Below are 21,230 nucleotides of genomic sequence, written 5' to 3'. Positions count from 1 at the left end.
CCTCCACACTGTGAGTGCAGTATGAGAGCATGCACGCTGCCGCTTTATTCACACAGCATCAGCTGGCACTGAATGAAATAAAGGTCAATTTCTGTGTTGCTGTGAATCCTTTGTATGTGAGATTATTGCATAGTTTGGAATTCTTAACATAGCTAATAAATTGACACTGACATCTCTTTTTCTGGTCTGTGCTTCAGTCTTATCAATCCAGGACAATATACTGTATATATTTGCTTTTTTTTTCAAACAGGACTGAGTTCAGTTCCTAGCATGAAGTCAAAACTATATTTTCTAATTTTGTTATAAAACTGTTTTCAAGATGACCAATCAGACTGCTCAACAGTGAACTGAACCCAGCCCTGGTTAATCTCTATGTTGCATTTTCAGTGTGCACAAACATTTTCAATTTATTGTCAAACAGAAACTAACTTAACTTAACTTGACATTATTGGCACCAATCCACCATCTATCAATCAGGCATCGATAAAACAAACACCAGCATGAAGGGACTTTCTGTACCAATATACTGATTGTAAATGATTGTCTTGATCTCTGAAGGCTTTAAAACATGCAGTCTGATTTGCAAAAATGTTCAGATTTCATATTTTGTTTTGAGAGAGGGAATTGCTTCAGGACTTTTTTTTTATACATTAAAGTAGAGTGACACGGTCCCTTATAGGGACAATTCATCCTAATATCAAAACTGCATGTTTTTCCTCTTACCTGTGGTGCTGTGTGTCAGTCCAGAGTGTTTTGGTGTAAGTTGCTAAGTGTTGGAGATATTGGCCGTAGTGATGACTAACTCTTCTCCAATATAATAGAACTAGATTGCACTCAGCTGGTGGTGCTAAATGCAACCCCCGACCGAATTACTAAAGACAATCCACATAACTTGTGTGCAGTTTCATGTAGGAACAATTTTTTTCTGTTAAACTACATCTGACAGCCACATCACTGTGTATCACCAGCACCACAGAGCTAACTAACGTTACAGCTCAGCTGAGAAGGATGACATTAATGTTTACATCTCCCACTGTCTGAATATGAGGCTCTCGTCCATGAATAGATGCAAAAAACAACAAGAGATTAGAAGTGTGAGTTGGTGTAGTTATCTTCAGACACTCTGCCTGTATTTTCGTCTTATTTTGCTATTTTCAGGGTGTTCCTGTATGGCCCACAGGTGAGGTCGATACTTAATAAAAAGCTAGCAACCAGGTAGTAGCAGCAAGAGTCCAAGAGAGGAAGCTACAAAGATTATGGCCACAGTGCCAAAAAAACACGAGTGAACAAAACCTGTTCAAAGAAACAAAAATACGTGTAAATCTGGAGTTTTCCTTTACTTCCACCTTCACTGCTGAGCACTGAGGAGGAGGATGGGGAGGACGAGCGACATGTAGTTGGCCTGTTTCCTGATCCTGTGTGGTTCTCAGCAGTTAGATTAGTTAGCTTGCCTAACTATTGTCTTTTAATTTACAGCAAATATAACGTTCCTGCAATGTAGCCAGCAGTGTAGAAAGGGCCAAGTTTGAACTTTGTGTTTGCAAACAGTAACCGACAATTCCTGCATAGCATACGTTTAAGGAAAATTACCCAAAAAAATAAAAAATGTAACCCATGTCAAGAGAAGCACTGCAAAACTAGCGCAGAGCCATGAAAACACTTGATGCTGGTGTTTGATTTACTGTGATTATACCTGATCACTCTTCAATAATGTGCACAAACCCCCCAGCACTGAACAAGCACGTCTAGATCTAGCAGCTGCAATGACAACCTTTTTTTTTTTCTTTCAACCAGAAAGTGTGTCAAAGTGAAGCTATTGTTTAGTTGTGGTCCCTTGTAACACCCCTAAAATAAATCACCTGACTTGAATGACCGACCTTGTTCCCCTATGGCCAGCACAGAGTCATGACATGGGTCCCATTCAGTCACCAGAGTGTCAGCTCTTTTTTTTTTTTTTTTTTTTTTTTTTGTTTTTTTTTTTGTGTGTGTGTTTTTTGGCATAGAGCTCATGTTCAAATAGGAGCCATGACTGAACTGCTTTTTTTAAAATCTGTAAACGAATTAAAACTACAATAATGCATTAAAATAAAAAAAAAAATCAACAACATTAAATAATATAGTAGGAAAATAAATATCATTCCAACAAGGCTTTTTTTTAAATAGTCACTCTCAATCTTGACACTGGAAGCCAGCGTGTATGTCACGTTATTCACCTCAGAGAATGATGATCATCAGTCCAAAAAGATGGCTGCTCTCAGTCTCATCGGTGAACGTGCTAATCAGCTACTGCACATACACTGCTGCTTCACACTCGGTTAAGAACATGGATACAGATTCCACTAAACATGGTCCCACATACTGTATACCGTAGAGCTCAACAGTCATATGCATTACAAGTGTCTGGATACAAGATATGCACAATGGACTTTTTCTGAGACTTGGCCACGACCTGAACAATCCTTATGTGCAGGATGATGATTTGAAACACATGACCATGGCTACATCTGCCATCAGAAAGAAAAAAACAATTATAAGTGCTATAGCTATACACTATTTTGGTATTTCATGAATAGCATTCAGGGCAGTTTGAAGTTTTTTGGTCAGTTTAAGGTAACCTCTCAAAGGTTGTTATGAAACCTCTACAGACCTCACTCCATATGAGTGCTCTCTTTTAGAGGGCTAGCTATGGCTGTCTCAGATAACTTCGTATACAGTACATTTAACTGTTGTGTTAATCAGAAAATAGATATGAAATTTAACATCTCATGCTCACAATTTGACTGGTCCCACCTCTGAAATATTAGACACGTCTACCAATAATTTCCCATTCCTATCAATGAACTAATAATCCAACTACTGATTTCTATTCATGAACGAATATCGAGATTATGAGATTTGTCTTTTAAAGTATGAACTTGTGCTCTAGAGGTGCGAACCACTATGGCTGTTTTTTTTTGTTTTGTTTTTTTTAAACTTTTTTTTTTGCTTGGCATCTTCTTAAGGATTCATCTCTGTTGGAGGAGGTGACGAGGAGTGAACAGGACCATGTCGCACAGATGCAACAGCCACATGTTCAACACTAACTGTGAGCGGACTCGATGGAAAGGGGGTTTCTCTCAAGCCTAAAGTGTAGGATATACAATAGAACAACAATCAAACTCTGATATCAACTCTATGGGCGTTCCGGCATTCCCTAGAGGTGCATATTTCTGTAACTTCCAGTCTAGCGGAGGAGTGGATTTCTATCACCCCTAGGGAATAGAGGAGCTTTCATGATGTTTTGAGGAGTGTGGAGTTTCTGAATCTGAGTGGAAGTTAGGAGCTGTCACTGGCCGAGCGTTTTTTGCCAAAATGACTGGCAGAGTCTCTGTTTCGCAGATTAGGCTGGATCTTGTACATATGGGGACCCATGGACCAGCGCCAACTCCCACGGCCCTCCACTCCAGTTGGGATGGCGGCAGCTGCAGCCACAGCAGTGGATGGGCAGGGCTTGTTCTGCAGCAGCTGAATAAGCATGGTCATCTCTGGGCCTAGCCGCGACACCATGCTGGTCCTAACGCGGTCCACTGTGTCCTCATCACAGTCCATGAGGCTCTGTAGCAGCTTACCGTAAAACCTAGGACAACAAAACAAAGCATCGCAGGATGTGAAGAGCTGAAATGAAAGAAAGACAAAATGGACAAAAATGTGCAACTATATATTCCTGTTCTACAGCTCAAATCTTTACATGTATTTCCATAGCTGTAGAATTTTCGGGGGTAGCAGGGGATGCCCCCCCCCCCCCCGTCAATATCTTGAACATGTGCATTTACCCCCCCTATTTAAAGCTTGAAAGTGGTAGGGGACTTATTTCTGGACAAGGTTAAAGACATTTGCACCATATAATGATGTAGAAAAGGCACAAATTGGTGCATACATTCCCCAAAATGCAGAATGCATTAGTGTTTGATGCTTAAAATTTTCTGAAAGAGGACCCCTAGACCCCCCTCCATTTCATATGTGCCCCCACAATGTTAAAATAAAACCTGCGCCCTTGCCTATTTCAGTGTGTTTGCACATGTGCTCTAGAGTCTGATGCCATCCATGTGGGAGTGGCACTGTCAAGCCTTGTGCCTTTTTTTTACCTTGTGCTTAGCCCTTTTGTATTCACCCTCAAACCTTGATCCTGTATGTATAACATCCACAACAGGAACTAAAAATATGAAGACTTGTTATTCCTTTTTTATTTTCCTTCATTGTATGAAAGAATTTATGAAGCAGATGGTAAACAAAACATGGAAATCTATACAAATTTAGGCATCTGTTGTGCTGCATAAATCAGGGCGCAAATTTAGTATTTGCAACATGCCAGCCATGTACAATGGTGATGTTTTAGGTGATTCAGGAATATGTCTCATTCACTTGTAATTGGCAGCTTTTGCTGATTGCTGGTGAAATAAACCATTGTTTTTAAAGGTCCAGTGTGTAAGATTTAGTGGAATTAGTGGTATCTAGCGTTAAAGATTGCAGCTTGCAACCATCTTAAAGTTCTCCCAGTTAAAATTTTAAGCCTAACCCTTAAAGACATTTTTACTGAGAGATGATTTATCTGCAGAGGTCTCCTCCTCTCAAAAACAAACGTACCAGGTGATTTAAACCAGTAAAAACACTGAATAAAGCTAACTAATGTAAAATAAATCTGTGTTTTTCGTATGCTCTTTTTGCTGAGGGGCTGCCGACTACAAAAATGCAAATGGCCCTATCTAAAGCCAGTGTTTGGTTTGTCCATTCTGGGCTACTGTAGATTAGAAAGATGGCGGTGCAACATGGCAGACTCTCTGGGTAAAGACCTGCTCCATGTGAGGATTTAAATGGCTCCTTTCAAGCTATTGAAAACACAAAAATGCAGTAGAGGAAGAGCTCACCTATTGGGGAAGTGACTTGGTAGCTGTGCCACTTCGCCAATAGCATCTGGATTCGATCGGGCCACAGTGCAGATGTCCAGCTTGCTGTAACACTCCTCTTGGACTTCAGATATCATTCTTTGGAAGGTGGAGCAGCGGCGGATGGTGGGGAATGCCTTCGCGGTGATGCCATTGGCAATGCACTTAAGGCTCTCCTTCACAAATGCTTTACCCTGTAAAAACACAGCAGTGCTTCACACATTCTTGCCCTAACAGTTACGCCCATGTAATCCTACACAAGTCCATGTGCACAGTAGAAACAGAGAGAATGGCATACTGTGTGTGTAGTCTCTGTGAAATTAATTAAAGTGTGTATACCTGAGTGTCAAATTTAGCAGCACTGTAAAGGAAGGACTTGCAGATGTCATGCATGCCATCTGTGTCACAAGTTGAGTTTTCCAGGCAGGCGAAGGCTCCACAGCCAACTTGGAGGGCACTGTTGAGACAGCGTGCCACATCTGCTGTGGGCACAGAGAATGAACCATCAGCAGGGGAGCCAACAGTGGGTTCACTGGGAATCACTGCACACTCACTGAGCTCATTACACAAGGGTTGCCAGGGTTTCGGCACAAAAATGCAGTGAACAAAAGAGAATGTTCATACTTTGGTGATTCACAAAAGACATACAGTCACTCGGGGCAAATAGTGACTTGACTGGAGATTGGACACCTTACAACTCGGAGAGTCTCAGACACTATTTGGCACTATAGCACTTTTCTCTTGGCAGGGACCTATATTCCACTGTTTGGTTCTTTTCAGCAGAGCTTGGATGAACAGCACCAGAAATACCAAGGAGTTTACTGAAAATTTTTGGCGTGCCTGTAGACACACACAAACATACACTTGTACCACTGGCACACACACACACACACACACACACACACACACACACACACACACACACACACACACACACACACACACACACACACACATACATTGCCACCATGCTTTGTCTTCAATTTTTTACACAAATGTCTAGCTGAATTTGAGGACTCTTCCTCCAAGCAAATATCACAGTCCAGTTATATACCCGTTAATGATCCCCATGAACCTCTACATAATGAAATACATGCTGCCATGTTCATATCAGGAGTGTCACATGACTGGAATAAATATTAGGCTGATAAGCCCACAACCGACCCTGATCCCCATCTTCATAAACCCTATGAAACAGCTACTCTGCAACATCCCTCAGTCCATTTTCTAAAAAAAAAAAAAAAAAAGAAAACTGATCTTGACCATGTGGAACACAGCTCTAAGTCCATGCAACTGACTTGAAATTTTACACCAAGAATGAGCTATAAAACATAATCTGTAAATCAGTGTATCCAGATAGTTGGCTTCCCTTATTCTCCATCCAAGAATCCACTGAGATGGCAGGCAGCCGGACTCAAATCCTTTGTAATAACCATTAAGAAATGTCACCGCGGAGCCTAAGCCTACTTGGCAGACTTGGAATCTGGGGCCCCATGTTGACCTGCACAGTCAGATAAAGTCTGCCTGCCATCAGGGACCAGAGATTGCTCGCAAATACAGAGAGTGAGCTGCAAATCTTATGATGATGAAGCAATTCCTGCAGAAGGGGAATCAGCATCCCTGTCTCCCACTGTCTTTTATCGCTGCGCTGTACCTTTGTGTTAAAAAGGAAAAGTCAACATTTGAATGAAGCCATGCATATTCATGCTTTGCAGTGTCATTTCTGGATGGTTATTGCAAGGGATTATGACTCAGGCTTTTCTTTTTTTTGATGGATAACAAATGTGAACTCATAGGGTTGCATTTATATGTCCAAAAGACTAAGCCCCAGTGACAAACTGTGTGATAAAATACAATCTTTTGCTACACAGGAAGGCTGCACAGTAGGCTTTATGCACTAAAACCCTCCTCAAGTCCACTATAATGCTGAATGCAGCAGCCAAAACGACCATGAGAATACCAGCATGACACAGCCTGCACTCTCAGGTGTCAGCACCAAGCTCCATGCTCATCTGTTGCCGGCAGGACACCGGCAAAAACCACAGCGTTAATCCCGCAGCCTTTTCCATGAATCAAGGCGCTCGTTAACACACAAAAGGCTGCGTAGGCCAAAAATAATTATGAGGAAAAAAACATCTCCACATACAAAACGAGCAAAGGTAAAGCCTGTATATTGTGGAAATGGGGTGTTAAAAAAGAAAAGAAAAAAGAAAAAGCAAGCAGTGCACTCTGAGATATGCAGATGGAGGCAGCGTGTTACTTACAAGGGCTATTGGCAGAAAAGCGTGTTCTCCTGGGCGAATAAGACTCGTTTTGATCCAGTTCATATGCAGATGCGTTCAGCACCATCAGGAGAAAAAGTCCGGTCCTCAAAGGCATCGTCCTCTCAACACAGATAATACAACTAAATGTAAAGAGACGCCTCCTGCTCTGTGTGTAATTCATAAGAATGACGCTCCAAAAGCTTCTGCAGCGCCGAAAACACAAGAAACGTAGGCTATCACAAGTAAGCTGCCGGCAATGTCTTTACACTGGACTCCTCACTATCCTTTTGACTTGCATGACAGATAGCACCGATGTCAAGTCTGCATGGGTTTATATGGGAGCGCTGAACATTACGAGTTCTGCGTGTGGACCAATCAGAAGGCAGGATTCAAGACCGTGGTCCTGCTCTTTCCACTACTAATTGATAAAATCATTTAACAGCGGCCAACACTGTGCATCCTTCAGCTCAACATGGGGAATCTGGCCATTATATCTTATAATGGCCCCAAGAAACAAAATATAAATGTATCTCTTTTATTTCTGGAATATACAGACTTTTTAAAACCACAGCTGCAATTACTGTATCTCACAGACTAGTGGCTATCGTGTATATATATCATTATTCCCCTTCACCTGTCACTTTAGCTTTAGTTATATATAACTGTAACTTAAGCTAAAGTGACAGATGGAAGGGTGGAATTATATAATAGCCACTAGTCTATGAGATACAGTAGTTGCAGATGTGATTTTTTTTTTTTTTTTTTTTTTTTTAGGGCTGATACTGATTATTAGTAGTTAATTTTTAGACCAATAACCAATATTTAGAACCAATATGCATTTATAATAAAATTGAAAATCTTTCTCTCAATATTAAGAATTTGCAATATAACATATTATGTAACATATATATATTGGAATATGTAAATTCCCAGCAGTATTTTTTTTATAAAGTCAAGTGAAAATTTAAAAAAGAAATAATAAATTAATAAATTGATTTTATGAAGTAAAAGTTCCTCCCATGTGGACACTTTTCACTTTTTGATTAATTATTTTTGCCAATGCCAATACAGATAATCAGCAAAATGGCTGGAAAGTTGTTTTTTAAGGTACTGTTAATACTGTGCCAGAGCGCATAAAAGGAGTATCAAAATTGAGCTTGTCCATTTTAAAACAAAACAAAACAAAAAAAAAACGGATCCCCCTACTGAGGTCCGAGCTAAGTCCCCAATGTCCTCAAATCCTAGAAATGCCAATGATAACCTCTATGATGCAATTTACATATATTTCTTTTTTTTCTGGCCAAACTGAATCGTAGTAGACAAGGGAGTGTAACAAAATTATTTGCTGTTAGGATTTTTTTTCCTTATCCCAGATTTAGATTTTATTTTTTCCTTAGCTTTAATGTCAATTTTATTGGACTAAAAAAATCCAATAGTTACAGTTCGTTACATGAAGGTGAGATTTCCTAAATGCAGATGATTGTTATCTTGTCTCTTCATCAGAACTGGATTTCACCATCACAATCCACTGGCAGCTGTTAGGACCAATATGTAATTCGGAAAAAACACAGAGTGTGAATCTCTATTTAGACAGAAAAATATATCTTTAAAGGAAGACATCCGTGACTTCCTACGTCATTACAGAATTGGTAAATTTAATGTGTTATTTAAAGTTAGACTATGGGGCACCCTGGTGGCTCACCTGATAGAGAGCACACACCAAGTGTTGAGGCTGAATCCTTCCCGCAGCAGATCATGTTGGATCCAGCCCTTTGCTGCCCTCTCTCTCCCCCTGCCTTTCCTGTCTCTCTCCAAGTTATCTCTGTCAAATAAAGTAGAAATGCTGAAAATATCTTAAAATAAAAAAAGATTACAATATAATTTATAACATAAAGTTCAGCATGCAACATTGTCAACTTTTTTTGGTGACATTTGGAATAATGAGTTTATAAGTTAAGTTGATAAGTACAGTGACTGTTTAGTGTGACAGGTCTGAATAGTACTGATCAGATCATTAATGCACACATTTTCTGCAATCTGAATTAGGGATGGGTATCATTAGGATTTTATAGTTACTGATACCAACATTGTACTGCTTAGATTCTGATACTTATACTTATCGATAATAACATCTTTAATTTGATGCAGAAAATAAAGACGTCACATGTAAAGCTGTGAAAAAAAATCGATTTATTTTGTTTTTGACACTAACTTGGCAACTCAATTATTTGTGTGACTTCTCATGTGACACTGGCTATTCAGATTTCCTTTGACAAACTATTTCCACAAACCGACATGACCTGCAAGGTTTCTGCCCTCTCCTGTGTGACTTATAATGGAGCTTTTCTTTGACTGACCCTACGTCCACAAACTGAGAGCACTGCGAGGTTTCTCTACATTATAACTTCTCATGTGAATCTTCACAGTTTCCTTTGAGTAAAAAATATAACTACAGTCCTTATTAATTAACGTGTATTGTTACTTTACTGTTGTCTTGTAACTTTATTCTCATTATACCTATCAGAAGTTATGTATCATACCTAAACCATCCTCAACATTCATGAATGAACGTTACACAGTTCATGTCATAATTACAGATAGCAGCACCGTTTGTCATAGAGCTTATTGGTACTTAAGTACCGACCCAATCATGTACCGGTACCAGTTAATACCGGCTTTCACTACCCATCCCTAATCTGAACCCATCTTATCTTATTTTCTTCTCGTGTAGCTTTGTTTATACATATTACCTTGTGTATATACTTTAATGTGATAAACTGACCAAGTACTAATGTTACTTTTTGTAACGTACATACTGGAAAATTGTTATTTCACAGAGCATATTATTGTTGAAAGTGTATTATTATTATTATTATTATTATTATTATTATTATTAGTAGTAGTAGTAGTAGTAGTAGTAGTAGTAGTAGTAGTAGTAGTAGTAGTATTTATTTTTTTTTAATTTGGCTTCTTTTAGTTGTTAGTTTTTGTAATATTTATTAGAGGGTGGAGGCTCCAAAAGAAATAATATCACTGGGGAGGGTCTTGCTTTTTTAGCTTCAGCCCTTCATCCCTCCCCAAATAATTTTTCTACACTCCCTAACATCAACACAGGCAAAGCAGGTGCATTTATCCAACCTGTATTTTAATCAAATGTGATGCGTACTTTGTCCAAACATAAACTCAGAATATTCAAATGACATGCCTTGTTTTTTATCACTCTGGCATTTTCCTGACTCGTGCTTACTGATGACACCATTGTTGCTTTAACTCAACAGAGTCTACTTCACATGGAGATAAGCTACCTGTGTCGTTGACATTAAGTGCGGATAATGATAGCTGTTGATCTAATTCTCCATTCTCCTCTTCCAAAGACTGTGAAATGTTGGCTCAGAGTCCACTAACTTGCAGCTGCACGTGCCGGCATACAGAGGATGATGTGTGGGACTCTAAGCTATCATTAATCATGGAGGCCTCACGCCTCTTCACCCAGCACAACACTCAACTGTTACAGACAGATTCAGACACTAAAGGAAGCTGAATTGTCCTGATGATGAGAATGTGGAGTAAAAGAAGAAGAAGGAAACTATTTGGTTTCATTGCACAGACTAACTTCTCCAGGCTTCCAAAACGATTCAAGTCATGCTTGCCCTCAGATATGCAGTTCATTACAGGTGTCAGTGTGTGCCAAGCATAAATCACTCCCATTAGTTCTCCCATTAGTAAAAGATTTGTGGTATTTTCCTTGCATGTTATGTCAAATCACTTCTCTTAAAAGGCCTCTTTGTGTTTTTGTTCTGGTTGTCTTTGGCAGTCTTTGTGTTATAACCCTCATTTCTCCCAGAGAGTTGTCAGTTGGGCATAATGTTGAGCTGTTGGCACCTTATCTCTGCTGGGGAATCCAAATATGGGCCCCTGCCAGCTGCACCAATAGTTTTTGTAATGGAAAGATAATATGAATGTAACTGCTTAATGAATGAGCTATTATCTACTGTCACAATCAATCACTATCAACATCCAAGTCCCTGAAGGGCATACGTTACACGTTTAACATAGTCAGTTTTATTCCTTTACACTGTAAAATTTGACAAGTTGATCTTACTTAAAAATATCTATGAAACCGATTGGCTTGTAGAAGATTATTAAGCATATCTACTCTTACATCATTTTTACTTTATATCTATTTACAAGGTTCACTGAAATTTTTTTGAGGTCAACTGTGAAGTCAACTTAAAAATGACAAGTGAATTTTAACTTGTTTTTTCTAAGTTATAGCAACTTGAGCAAACCAAGGTAGTCTGACTTAACGCAATAGTTGTGTTTAGCCGGTAGGAAACTGATTGCATTTGATAAATAAAGTAACGCAACAAAGAATGATTAGTTTGCAGGATTTTTTTCATTTTAACAAAATGCCATTCTGAGCATCTTAAGAAAAGACCAGAGTTTGAGGAAACAAATAAAATTATACAATCAAAACAGATCCATGATTAAGCCTTATAAAAAAATCGGTCAGGACAAAACTACAAGGATTCTGATTAAATCTGTGTCTTTGACTTTAGTTAAGATTTTAACAGGACTCCATGTCATGCTGTTTTATCGCAATTGCAAACTTGCAAAATAGATGAAACTGTTCAGTTAAGTCCAGCTTAGATTACTTAAAAACCTAAGTTGTCAAAATTTACAAAGAACAGGTTAATTCACTTGTCACTTTTAAGTGGCAACAACTTTCACAAAATTAAGTAAATACAACTAAAGCATAAGTCAACTTAACAATTATATATGAAATAAACACAAATTAAAACAAATATTTATATTTAATATTTAAACTTACATTTATCAAAGCAATCTGTTTCCTAGGTTTATAAGAGTAAGATCAGTTTGTGCGTTTACATTGAAACACTTCTTTGTGTTACAGTAAAGGAGTTTCCAGAGTGATGACTGGATCTCCTCCGTGCAAATTAGGTGTGGAAAACAGTGTGTCAAAGATCGGCCTGCTTGCTTATTGGTTATGTCAGCACTCCTAAAAAAAAAGAACTGACAAAAACAACAATCTGAACAATGTGCGATTTGAGACAGATGTTGAGCTGATATTCATGCTTGCCATGACTATGTTGCTGCTCTTGCATTTATTGCCTCCCTATGCTTTTTTGCACAAGCCGGGTGGGGGATGCGCCTCCGCTGAAACTGAAGACGGGAGTTGAGAGTTTATTCATGAGTTCAGAAGTCGGTCTCGTCCTTGTTAGCACATTGCTGCAGACTCCTTCTTTCTGGAGCGTAGCCATACCACAAACACATTTGAGAAGACCACTTCTGCGTCCTCTGGGGAGGAAAGGATAATGAATTCCTTTGTCAGGTAGAAGAAGGTGATTCACCTTGTTTTCAGAAATATAACAGACAACACTGGCATGGCGTTGGAGATAGAGGGCAGAGTTCACTGAAAGGACAAATCTGTTACAGAGGGTGAAAACGTCCTGCTGCAGCGTGAGAGTTTTGCATTCATTTCCATTGAGGTGGATGAACTGATTCTCTGATTAGAGATCATTTTTGCATCTAAGTTGAATTTTGCCCCGAAGCTTATTGCTGTTTGCCTGACAGCAACTTCCTCTATAATTATAAGATTATGAGATTGCTCATTATGAGCAAGAGATTTGAAATGAATGTAATAAATGGGAGGTTGATCTTTTATCAAGCTCGAGCCAATTAATCACAAATATTGCTAATGTCTGTCTGTAAGTTTATGTAATGAGTTATGTAAAAGAACTTGCAAGATGTCACCTGAAGGACGGTTAAATCTGACAAATGTCCACAAAAGGGACTTTTGTCAGATTTAACTGACTTACATGAGCTATTATACTGGGCTACAACTTAGATGTAAAGCGTGTACACCCAAAGTCCAAAGTATCTATCTATCTATCTATCTATCTATCTATCTATCTATCTATCTATCTATCTATCTATCTATCTATCTATCTATGTCTGTAGTTGATGCAAGAAGCAGCTGCCCCCCAGGTATTTTCACATTAAATGATCTGGCCTCCATTCAAAAAAGTTTGGACACCCCTGCTGTAAAGCAACACCTTCAAACACTCTATTTTTAGCATAAGTGTAGATTTCTGGGGGGATGCAGAAATATTTAGAACATGTGCTTTTGCCCCCCCCCTAAGAAAAACATGAAAGTAGGGAAGGATTTTAATTTTGACAAAATTAAAGATATTTACACCATTAATTGATGCAGAAAAAGAGCAAATTGAAAAAGAAAAGAAAAATCAGAATGCAAGAAATTTAGCGTTTGATGTTCAAAATATTCTGGCGGAGAACCCCTGTTTCATGTGCCCCCACCAGTGTTGAAATGAAACCTACGCCCTTGTTTTTAGTGTGCGGGGTGGATGCAGGGGAAGCAATATAATTTGTCATATTTGAGAAGTGGAAAGATGCACCTTGTAGGACTATAATTAGTTACCCACATGTAAAGCCAGTGGATGGTGATGGGTTTGCACTCAGATTTTGAATTTTCTGTGTGTGTCTTGATGTGTGATGTTTGGTCAGGTGGATTGTTGCTTTCTGCCGACAGATGCTTGTGGTGTTCACATGAAAATAACACTTCAATTTTTAGGAAATATTTTGAATAGGGGGTTAGCTGTGAGCTAACAGTAATGACAGAAAGAACCAGGACCTTTCCATTAGACACAGCACCCAGCAGGGCCGTCGGAAATTGAGAGACCCCCAAACTTCGAAAGGGAGACGTCGCTTTTTAATCTCAAGAAAAGATCTGAAATAATTACACATCCATGTATAAAGTTCTTAGGTGAAAATTGTTGGAAACCTTTCCATGAATCAAACTGTCCTTTTCAATGTTACTGAAACCACAGTCATACTCTGTATTGTTAGAGCAAAGTCTATTGAAGCAACCAAACTGAGATCTGGTTTCAGTGGGTACTGAACAGCTAATTTACTATTATAAGTGGTATTCACCGCTCAAAAAGGCTGAAATTAGCAGACTCCGCTCTTGTTTTGTTGTGGCCCTGTGGAATTCACATCCTTAGAAAAAGTATGATTCAGACTGACAAGCTACTCATTGTCACATCACGGGAATGGACGGTGTAATGTTTCAGTTTATTTTCTTAAGAGTGGTAAATTCATTCCTTCCTCGGCAGTATCTGAATGGATGGTGTTTTTCCTCAAACAGATGTCTGCATGACTCGAACATAACGCAAAAACTCAAGGGATCTGCATTCCTGAACATGTATCCAATACGAGTAGCATAGCAGGGATATACATCTGGAGGCTGGAATGAAAACACACTGCAGCTCTGCAGCATGAAACATTAGGACCAAAACATTACATTAGAAAAAGTTAATTGCTACAAATGTTTCCACATTCTCCAGGCGCTGGTGTGAGATGTAACTACAGATGATTAAGTGAAGGCGCTGCTCTGCAAAGGGAAATATAATCAAGAACATGTAGAAACATAAAATTGTCATTTTTTGTACAATATGGATTGAAGACTGTGGAAGATTTCTTTCTATCTACATCTTATATGCGGTATATTTTTCCGGGAAAACGTAAACATCAGAGACAAACAACCTTATAGCTATCACTGTCTTGATTGAAATCCTGAAGTTTGATGTGTCCGAAAAGACAACCTTGTCCTCAAGTCCAGTAAAAGAACTAGATGATAAGGTTGGCACATCATTCTTCTACCTCCGTTTGTTAGTATTTACAAATATTCACAGATCTTAAATACCAAAAATAAATATTCATGTGGAAAAACATGTTAAGCATAGACACTGTACTGCTTTTGTGTTTAAGAGACATGTCCCCCTCAATGTTTACAACATGTGCATTTGTCCCTATCAGTTAAAACATGAAAGTGCCAGAAGACTTTTATTTTGACAAACGTTAAGACATTCTCACCATAAATTAATGCAGAAAAGGAAAAACAAAATAGCATAAAAAATCACCAGAATGCAGCAAATACTGGGTGCATCACATTGACGTTTGAGATGGGGTATTAGCAATGCAGTATTTAATCCTTTGACTTAATTCCATCCACTACTTTTGCACATTTCTCCACCAGTTCTACGGACAAAATTTGCTTTGCAACTTCCATTAAAAATTGCATATTGTTTGTTTTTTTTTTATCACAGTCGTAAAGGCAGCTTACAACATGTCTCCCAAATTCAGCTCAGCATTTTAAAGTGTGCCTGGCCTTTCCTTACACTGGGGATGCGTGCTGACTTGGTGATGGGCTTGCTTAGATTTGCAACTGCAGCTGAAGGGACAAAATGTTTCTATTATGGGCAAAGATTTTATTCAGAGAGGCAGGATAATAAATAACTAGATAATAACCTAATCTTACTGTCATCAACAGAGAAGGAGCCAGACGTTGTAAACATTCGGGGCTTGGCCCAAACCTAAAGGGGTCCAGGGGCATGCTCCCCCGGGAAGATTTTTTCCCCATTTACAGCAGCTATATGCACTATTTTTTAAACTATTGGAGACATAGAATGCCTAAAAATCTGTAAATCATTTGGGAAAAAGATGATAGTTGCCAAGAGAAAAAAAATCCTCCTGTAGAGCACACATCTCATTTTGTATCTGATTGTTCTCCAACTGCATTTTCACTCCTGCCATCAAAAAAAGGCTTTTTTTTTTGGTTTTACTTTGCTATTTTTTATTAACAAAATAGTCCCAGAAGCCACGCTTTGCTTTGCCTCTGGTCATCGATGCTATCACAAAGAATTTTTGAATGATATGATCTTAATCCAGATGCTACACATGCTTTAGGTTACATCAGGGAGTAGCATTTTGTGAGTCATATCAGACTCCTAAATTGGGTTTCTTTGACCAGAGTTCATCTATGGCACATCATCGGTGAGGTGTAGTGTTTCACAGTCACACACAAGCATCTGTGCTGCTGAAGTGTCCTTGAGCAAGATACTAAATCTCAGCTGCCGGCTCCATCTGTAGCTGTTTCTGCTCTTTCACCTTCCTGTAAGACAACTGAAATGACTAATTTCACCTCAGGGAATTATAAGGATGTTGCTCACCCAGATCTAGAGCCCAAAGACATTTTACAAGGACAAAAAAGTGCAGCTTTGAAATTGTATGTGCTTGTTTTTTAGTTTTCTCTTGCAAGCAGCTAAAATCTGATTGGAAACATTGTTATTGGGAATGCTTTTGAAGTAACATGTTGGAAAGTATTGTCTACTTGCGTGAGCCATGCTGTTGAAGATACATTTGAAATGCATTAATTTATCAGACCCACACTATTTCCCAAAGGGCAGAGCCAGCTCTTTGAATTACAATATCACTCCCAGAGCTTTGTCCCTCCGAATCATGCAGTTGCACTTTTGCATTTGTTGTTTGAAACACCTGCAGTTTTGTAGATTTTTTGTCGTCTGGTCCACGGGTGTGTTTGCAGTAACTTTTTCCAACAGTAGCAACAGTGGCTTTAAGCCCTTTTTATTCAGAGATAGCGCCATAGGGCCACTAGGAAGTCCGTTCTTTACGCCACCTTTGCTTTTTCACACAGAATAAAACGACAACAGCATCATGCTTCTCCAGTGTGTGATTTTAGAAGGCATGCCATCATTGTAGAAGCATGACAGACATAACATTTAACAGAACAGCGCCAGCCTCTTATATGACTTTTACATATGCACTGGCAGCATTTTCTAAACAATATCAATAGCATAAAATTGGCAATAACAATCATTTACCATCTCTTCTATATGGTAGCTGATCTTGTCTTCTGATCGAAGGATAAGGAGCGTCCTGACTTCATGTTATTCCAATTTGCAGACCTTTTCGGTTGCTGTTCTTCTCTGTTAGTTGCTAACTGCTGCTAACTGCTTTTTAAATCTCCTGGATGATGGCCATGGATGGCACCCATTACATGCCCATAGTCCTCTCCGCTTATTGTCCCATTTACACAGACACTGTTTAGGCGCTGTTTCTACTTCCACTGCTAGCTTAAAGGCAAGACAACTCTGTCCCCCATTCCAGGATCATACCGTTTGTACAGAGCAGTTTAATGGCATGTTATTCCAGCCCGTTCTTATTCCAAACTCATAAAATACTGCCGCTTTAAGAGATCGTAATGCCAAAAGCTACCTTTCTCGTGCTAATGAAACGCTGTTGGACAAAACTATTCCTGGTGTTATTTTATGCTGCACATGCTGCATCCACATGATAACAAAATGGGCAGCTTCACTTTGGAACGCAGCCAAATGGAACCTGTCATTTCCATTTTTTTTTTTGCGACTTTCTTCCCCTAATCCTAGCGATCCATATCAGCATGTGCGTTTGTTGACAGTCCTGAGTTGGTTGGGTTGTGCTTGGGTTCTCTAATTATTACCACGTGCGGCATCATCCAACCATGTGCATTTGTTGACATCCAAGTGGCTTCATCTCGGAACATCAACAGCAGACGCAAAGGGATACCTAAAACGTGATGTGTAGATGTGGAAGTCCACTGCAAAACAGCAACATGTAGTGACTTGAAATGAGAACGTGCTGGATATTCCCGCCTTGAACAAGCAGAGTAAAAGGGTCTTTAGTGTAATAAATAGAGAATTTACTCTGCAGTTTGCTTGACACATGTAAGGAAACTCACACAGTATGAGACAGAAATGTTTGAAAAGTGCCCTCTGGAATGTGCTCCCTGTAAAATATGAAAAGCAGATCTTGAGATCTACAGCTTTTTCAACAATTTATACTCTGTGTCAGACTTTTTAAATTCAATGTCACGGCTCCTCAGTTGAACATCGGATGCTTGTGGCTCAGTCTGGTGTTTAAATGCCAAAGTGTCGGTTGCGGCCCAAATGATCTGAACAAGAACAGCGGTGTGTAATAGACGGGCACCAGATTCAAATGGTAGATCTATTAGGCGTTTCTGAAGGAATCTATGTAAGTTATAGTGTGTCTTTATTATTTATTTTGTCCATCTCTCAAACAAGCTGATAAAATTAGTCAGTCGACATTTGTAAACCCTCAAAAAATGCAATCATATTACATTTCTACCTTCTTAGATTTAGACAATAAGTGTAATTTCTCTTTACATTCCACCGCCCAAGCACACACTTTCATCAACGCTTCAAACACACACACACACACACACACACACACACACACACACACACACATACCAAGAAAAATCACCGTGCCTGTGCCTTCGAAAGACTCTGTCTGTATGCAGCATGCAGTAGTACCTAGGCTATGTTCCCTTCACCCAGCCATCTGGTTTCAGTTCAGACCCATCTGGATCTGTCTCCAGCCCAGGCATCTCAGGAATACATTTTGGAGGGGTGCCCACATCCGTTCACACAGACAAGTGTTTTCAATTACTCAATTTTAAATGTCTCTAAAACCCAAGTGATTGAGCTTTTTTTTAAGGCGGCAGTGGTGGTAAACACTACTCTTAAAGAGCTGCTTCAAAGGGAGATGGCTGACCAGCACACAAGATGTCAACTGAGTTACACCTTGATGACTGCGGCAGGAGCATGTCAATTCTTAGCTCCGCAAGCCAAAGTGCAACCGCAGCTCGCAGACTCCAGGATCACAACACATACTTGTTTGCTGATTTCAGAGCTACCGCAAAAATCCTCTCAGCCAACATGAAGCAACTGGAGAGCCGAGGAAGTGATGAGAACCATGCAAAGAGCTCATCTCATATTATAACTGACAGAATGATTCCACAAGCTCCCACACCAAAAGGAACGAGTTAGCTTTATGTGTAGTTGAGGTTTTTACCATTAAACTCAGGAGATAGTTTAGGTTTATAGCAATTTATCAGTTTTATACAGGCTGTGGGATCACAATAATTGATGAATTTCTGATTTGTGTCAAATCAGTTACCAATTTCTAAACCTTAATTTATGGCCATTGCTGTTTCCAATCTGCTGTATTAAGACAGATCATATATAGGATAAAATATGGTGTTTCGAATTCTTCTTCTACAATTCTACTTTTTTTTTGTATTTTCAAATGTTGTCTGACACTTGTTCTGATGTACAATATTCAGAGACAGGCTGTTCTCATGTCTCATGCACTATTCGTATGGATACATATGAAAAGTAATGCACCACAATTCAGAATTATCCCACATAATAATGACCCAATAATTTGCATATAAACATAGACTGTAATGGACGAAGCGACAATGTCATCACCTATTGGTTTGTGTGGACTCCTGTTTTAAAGCCTTGAGTTTGGCATTTAGGCTGGTGCCAACTTGGTTTTTTGGAGCCAGTAGTTGTGGAGGAGTGAAGGGTGGATCTGACTGAGAGCCCTAATCAAAGTGGCCTCACACTTTAAAATGCGTAACTTTAAACCTTAATAGAACAGGTGAGCTATATAAAAATTCTCCAGCCATACAGTTGCTATGAAGGCGGAAATTCCCCATAGAAACCAAAACCACTTTTTTCTACCAGGCTGTAAACATGTTTATTTCTGCAGTAAAGTTGAACATTTTAACATGGCTGTCTGTGGGAGTTTACTCGCTTGTGGAGCCAGCCTCAAGTGGCCATTCCAGGAACTGCATTTTTGCTTCACTTTTCAGCCCTGAATGTTGGTGCTCAGTTCTCACCATGTTTCTTTTCCTAAACTTAACCCATGTAACTTCACACTGAGTTTGTAACTGCAGGGATTCAGGGAGCAAATGACAGCAAAGAAACTATATGTGGCCACATTAAAGGTGAGCTTTTGTGCATCTTAACCAAGAAGTTTCTAATTTCTGAGGAGTTGTGTGTATAATTTGTGTGTGTGTGTGTTAATCCATCCTGATGAATTCTACTGTGTCAGAGTGACGCTTGTATGTGAATCTATTTTTAATTTGACCAACAGCACATTTTAATGAGTAAACCAGTTGAGATGTTTCTTAGGATGCATATATGCACGTACACAACTACAGTATTTCACATGGCTGTATGATATTGTCTTTACTGTCATAATAATACATTGTCACAGGCAGTAGCAGTTAATCCAAAGGAAATACTGCCTCTTTTTTTCAATTTGCATGCTAATACCACTGCAGATTTAATCTGATATGAGCTGCACAGTGGTAGCCCTCATATAAGTTCCCTGTCAGGCATCCAGTCTCCGTCATTCACATTTATCTTGCATTAGTCCTGCAGCAGCTGCCAGCATCTTATTCTTTGTCAAATGTTTATGGCCATCTTCAAACTGACAATAGCACCACCTCAAAAATGTACCCCCCTTATTCATTATTAGATTACTGCATTGTCCTAGAGGCCCTCAAAAAAAAAAGAAAAGAAAAATGCAGGGTAGTACAGGAGGAGAAAAAAAACTTGATCCTGGCCCAACTTTTACAAGCACAATCCGATGTCATTCAGAAATGCACTTTGTTGGCCAATGAAATGCAAACAAGTGTCAGCTTGTTAAAGCACTTACAAGGCTTGGATGCACATTAAACTCTCCTGGTTGGATTATCTATAGATAAAATCTGTAACTGCTTTATAATAAATCCACTTCTTTTTAGACAAGTCTACAGCCGTGCTGGTGGCTCTGTGTTAGGCACAGGGGAGCTCTGACCAAAAAAAACATCAGCAGGGATGTTTACAGTTGAAGTAACATTTGTTAATTAGCAACACAAAGTACAGCTGAGGTGGATGGGAATGTCATGAGTGATGCAGGTATTTGGTCATAAACAAACGTATAATACAAATGTCAAATTTGACCTGATGGAGATGCTAAAGGAAAAGTCATGGCATCATCAAAGTCATTAGAATTAATTATCTGGGGACCATGAATGGCTTTTCCAACTTTCATAGCAATTCACTCTTATCGCTATTCTGAAACTATTTTCAGAATCCACAAAGACTCATTTAAGCATCTGAATAAAAAAAGTAATAAGCCAGTTGCACAAAAACAAAATTCCCCATTTCCATATCACTCTATCATACTCCATCTTCTTATTCAAACAATTATGGTGACCTTAAATTACATACTTGCCCGTGTGAACCAAAATTTAAATGTTTTATTAAAACTTATATTCATCTATAATGGTGTTAGTTTCTCATAT

At 39.1% G+C, this 21,230-nt stretch overlaps 1 protein-coding gene across 2 annotated transcripts; it reads right to left on the bottom strand.

The window, feature by feature from the left end:
* Positions 1–1,993: 1,993 nt before the first annotated feature.
* On the bottom strand, positions 1,994–7,446 carry stc1 (stanniocalcin 1). Of its 2 annotated transcripts, none has more exons than XM_042488527.1 (4): positions 7,187–7,446; positions 5,262–5,404; positions 4,905–5,116; positions 1,994–3,616 (listed from the first exon to the last, which is right to left on the bottom strand). In XM_042488527.1, exons 1-4 carry the CDS (start codon positions 7,365–7,367, stop codon positions 3,316–3,318), a joined length of 837 nt encoding a protein of 278 aa, XP_042344461.1. In that variant the 5' UTR covers positions 7,368–7,446; the 3' UTR covers positions 1,994–3,315. The 2 variants fall into 2 exon arrangements, with proteins under 2 accessions (XP_042344461.1, XP_042344462.1); XM_042488528.1 differs by having other exon boundaries at positions 5,262–5,401.
* Between the last annotated feature and the right edge of the window lie 13,784 nt (positions 7,447–21,230).

This window comes from Plectropomus leopardus, chromosome 6 (assembly GCF_008729295.1).
Source record: "Plectropomus leopardus isolate mb chromosome 6, YSFRI_Pleo_2.0, whole genome shotgun sequence".
Lineage (NCBI taxonomy): Eukaryota > Metazoa > Chordata > Actinopteri > Perciformes > Serranidae > Plectropomus > Plectropomus leopardus.
The sequence above is the reverse complement of the archived record's forward strand: the minus strand, read 5'-3'. Positions and strand labels throughout refer to the sequence as shown.

What these genes read in the sequence shown, in the direction of transcription:
- stc1 (XM_042488527.1), bottom strand. Translation starts at nt 7,367, where the DNA reads ATGAATTACACACAGAGCAGGAGGCGTCTCTTTACATTTAGTTGTATT. An exon ending in CTTTTCTGCCAATAGCCCTT is followed by an intron (nt 5,405 to 7,186) that starts GTAAGTAACACG and finishes CTGTGCCCACAG; the next exon opens with CAGATGTGGCACGCTGTCTC. An exon ending in CCAAGTCACTTCCCCAATAG is followed by an intron (nt 3,617 to 4,904) that starts GTGAGCTCTTCC and finishes TTGTTGTCCTAG; the next exon opens with GTTTTACGGTAAGCTGCTAC.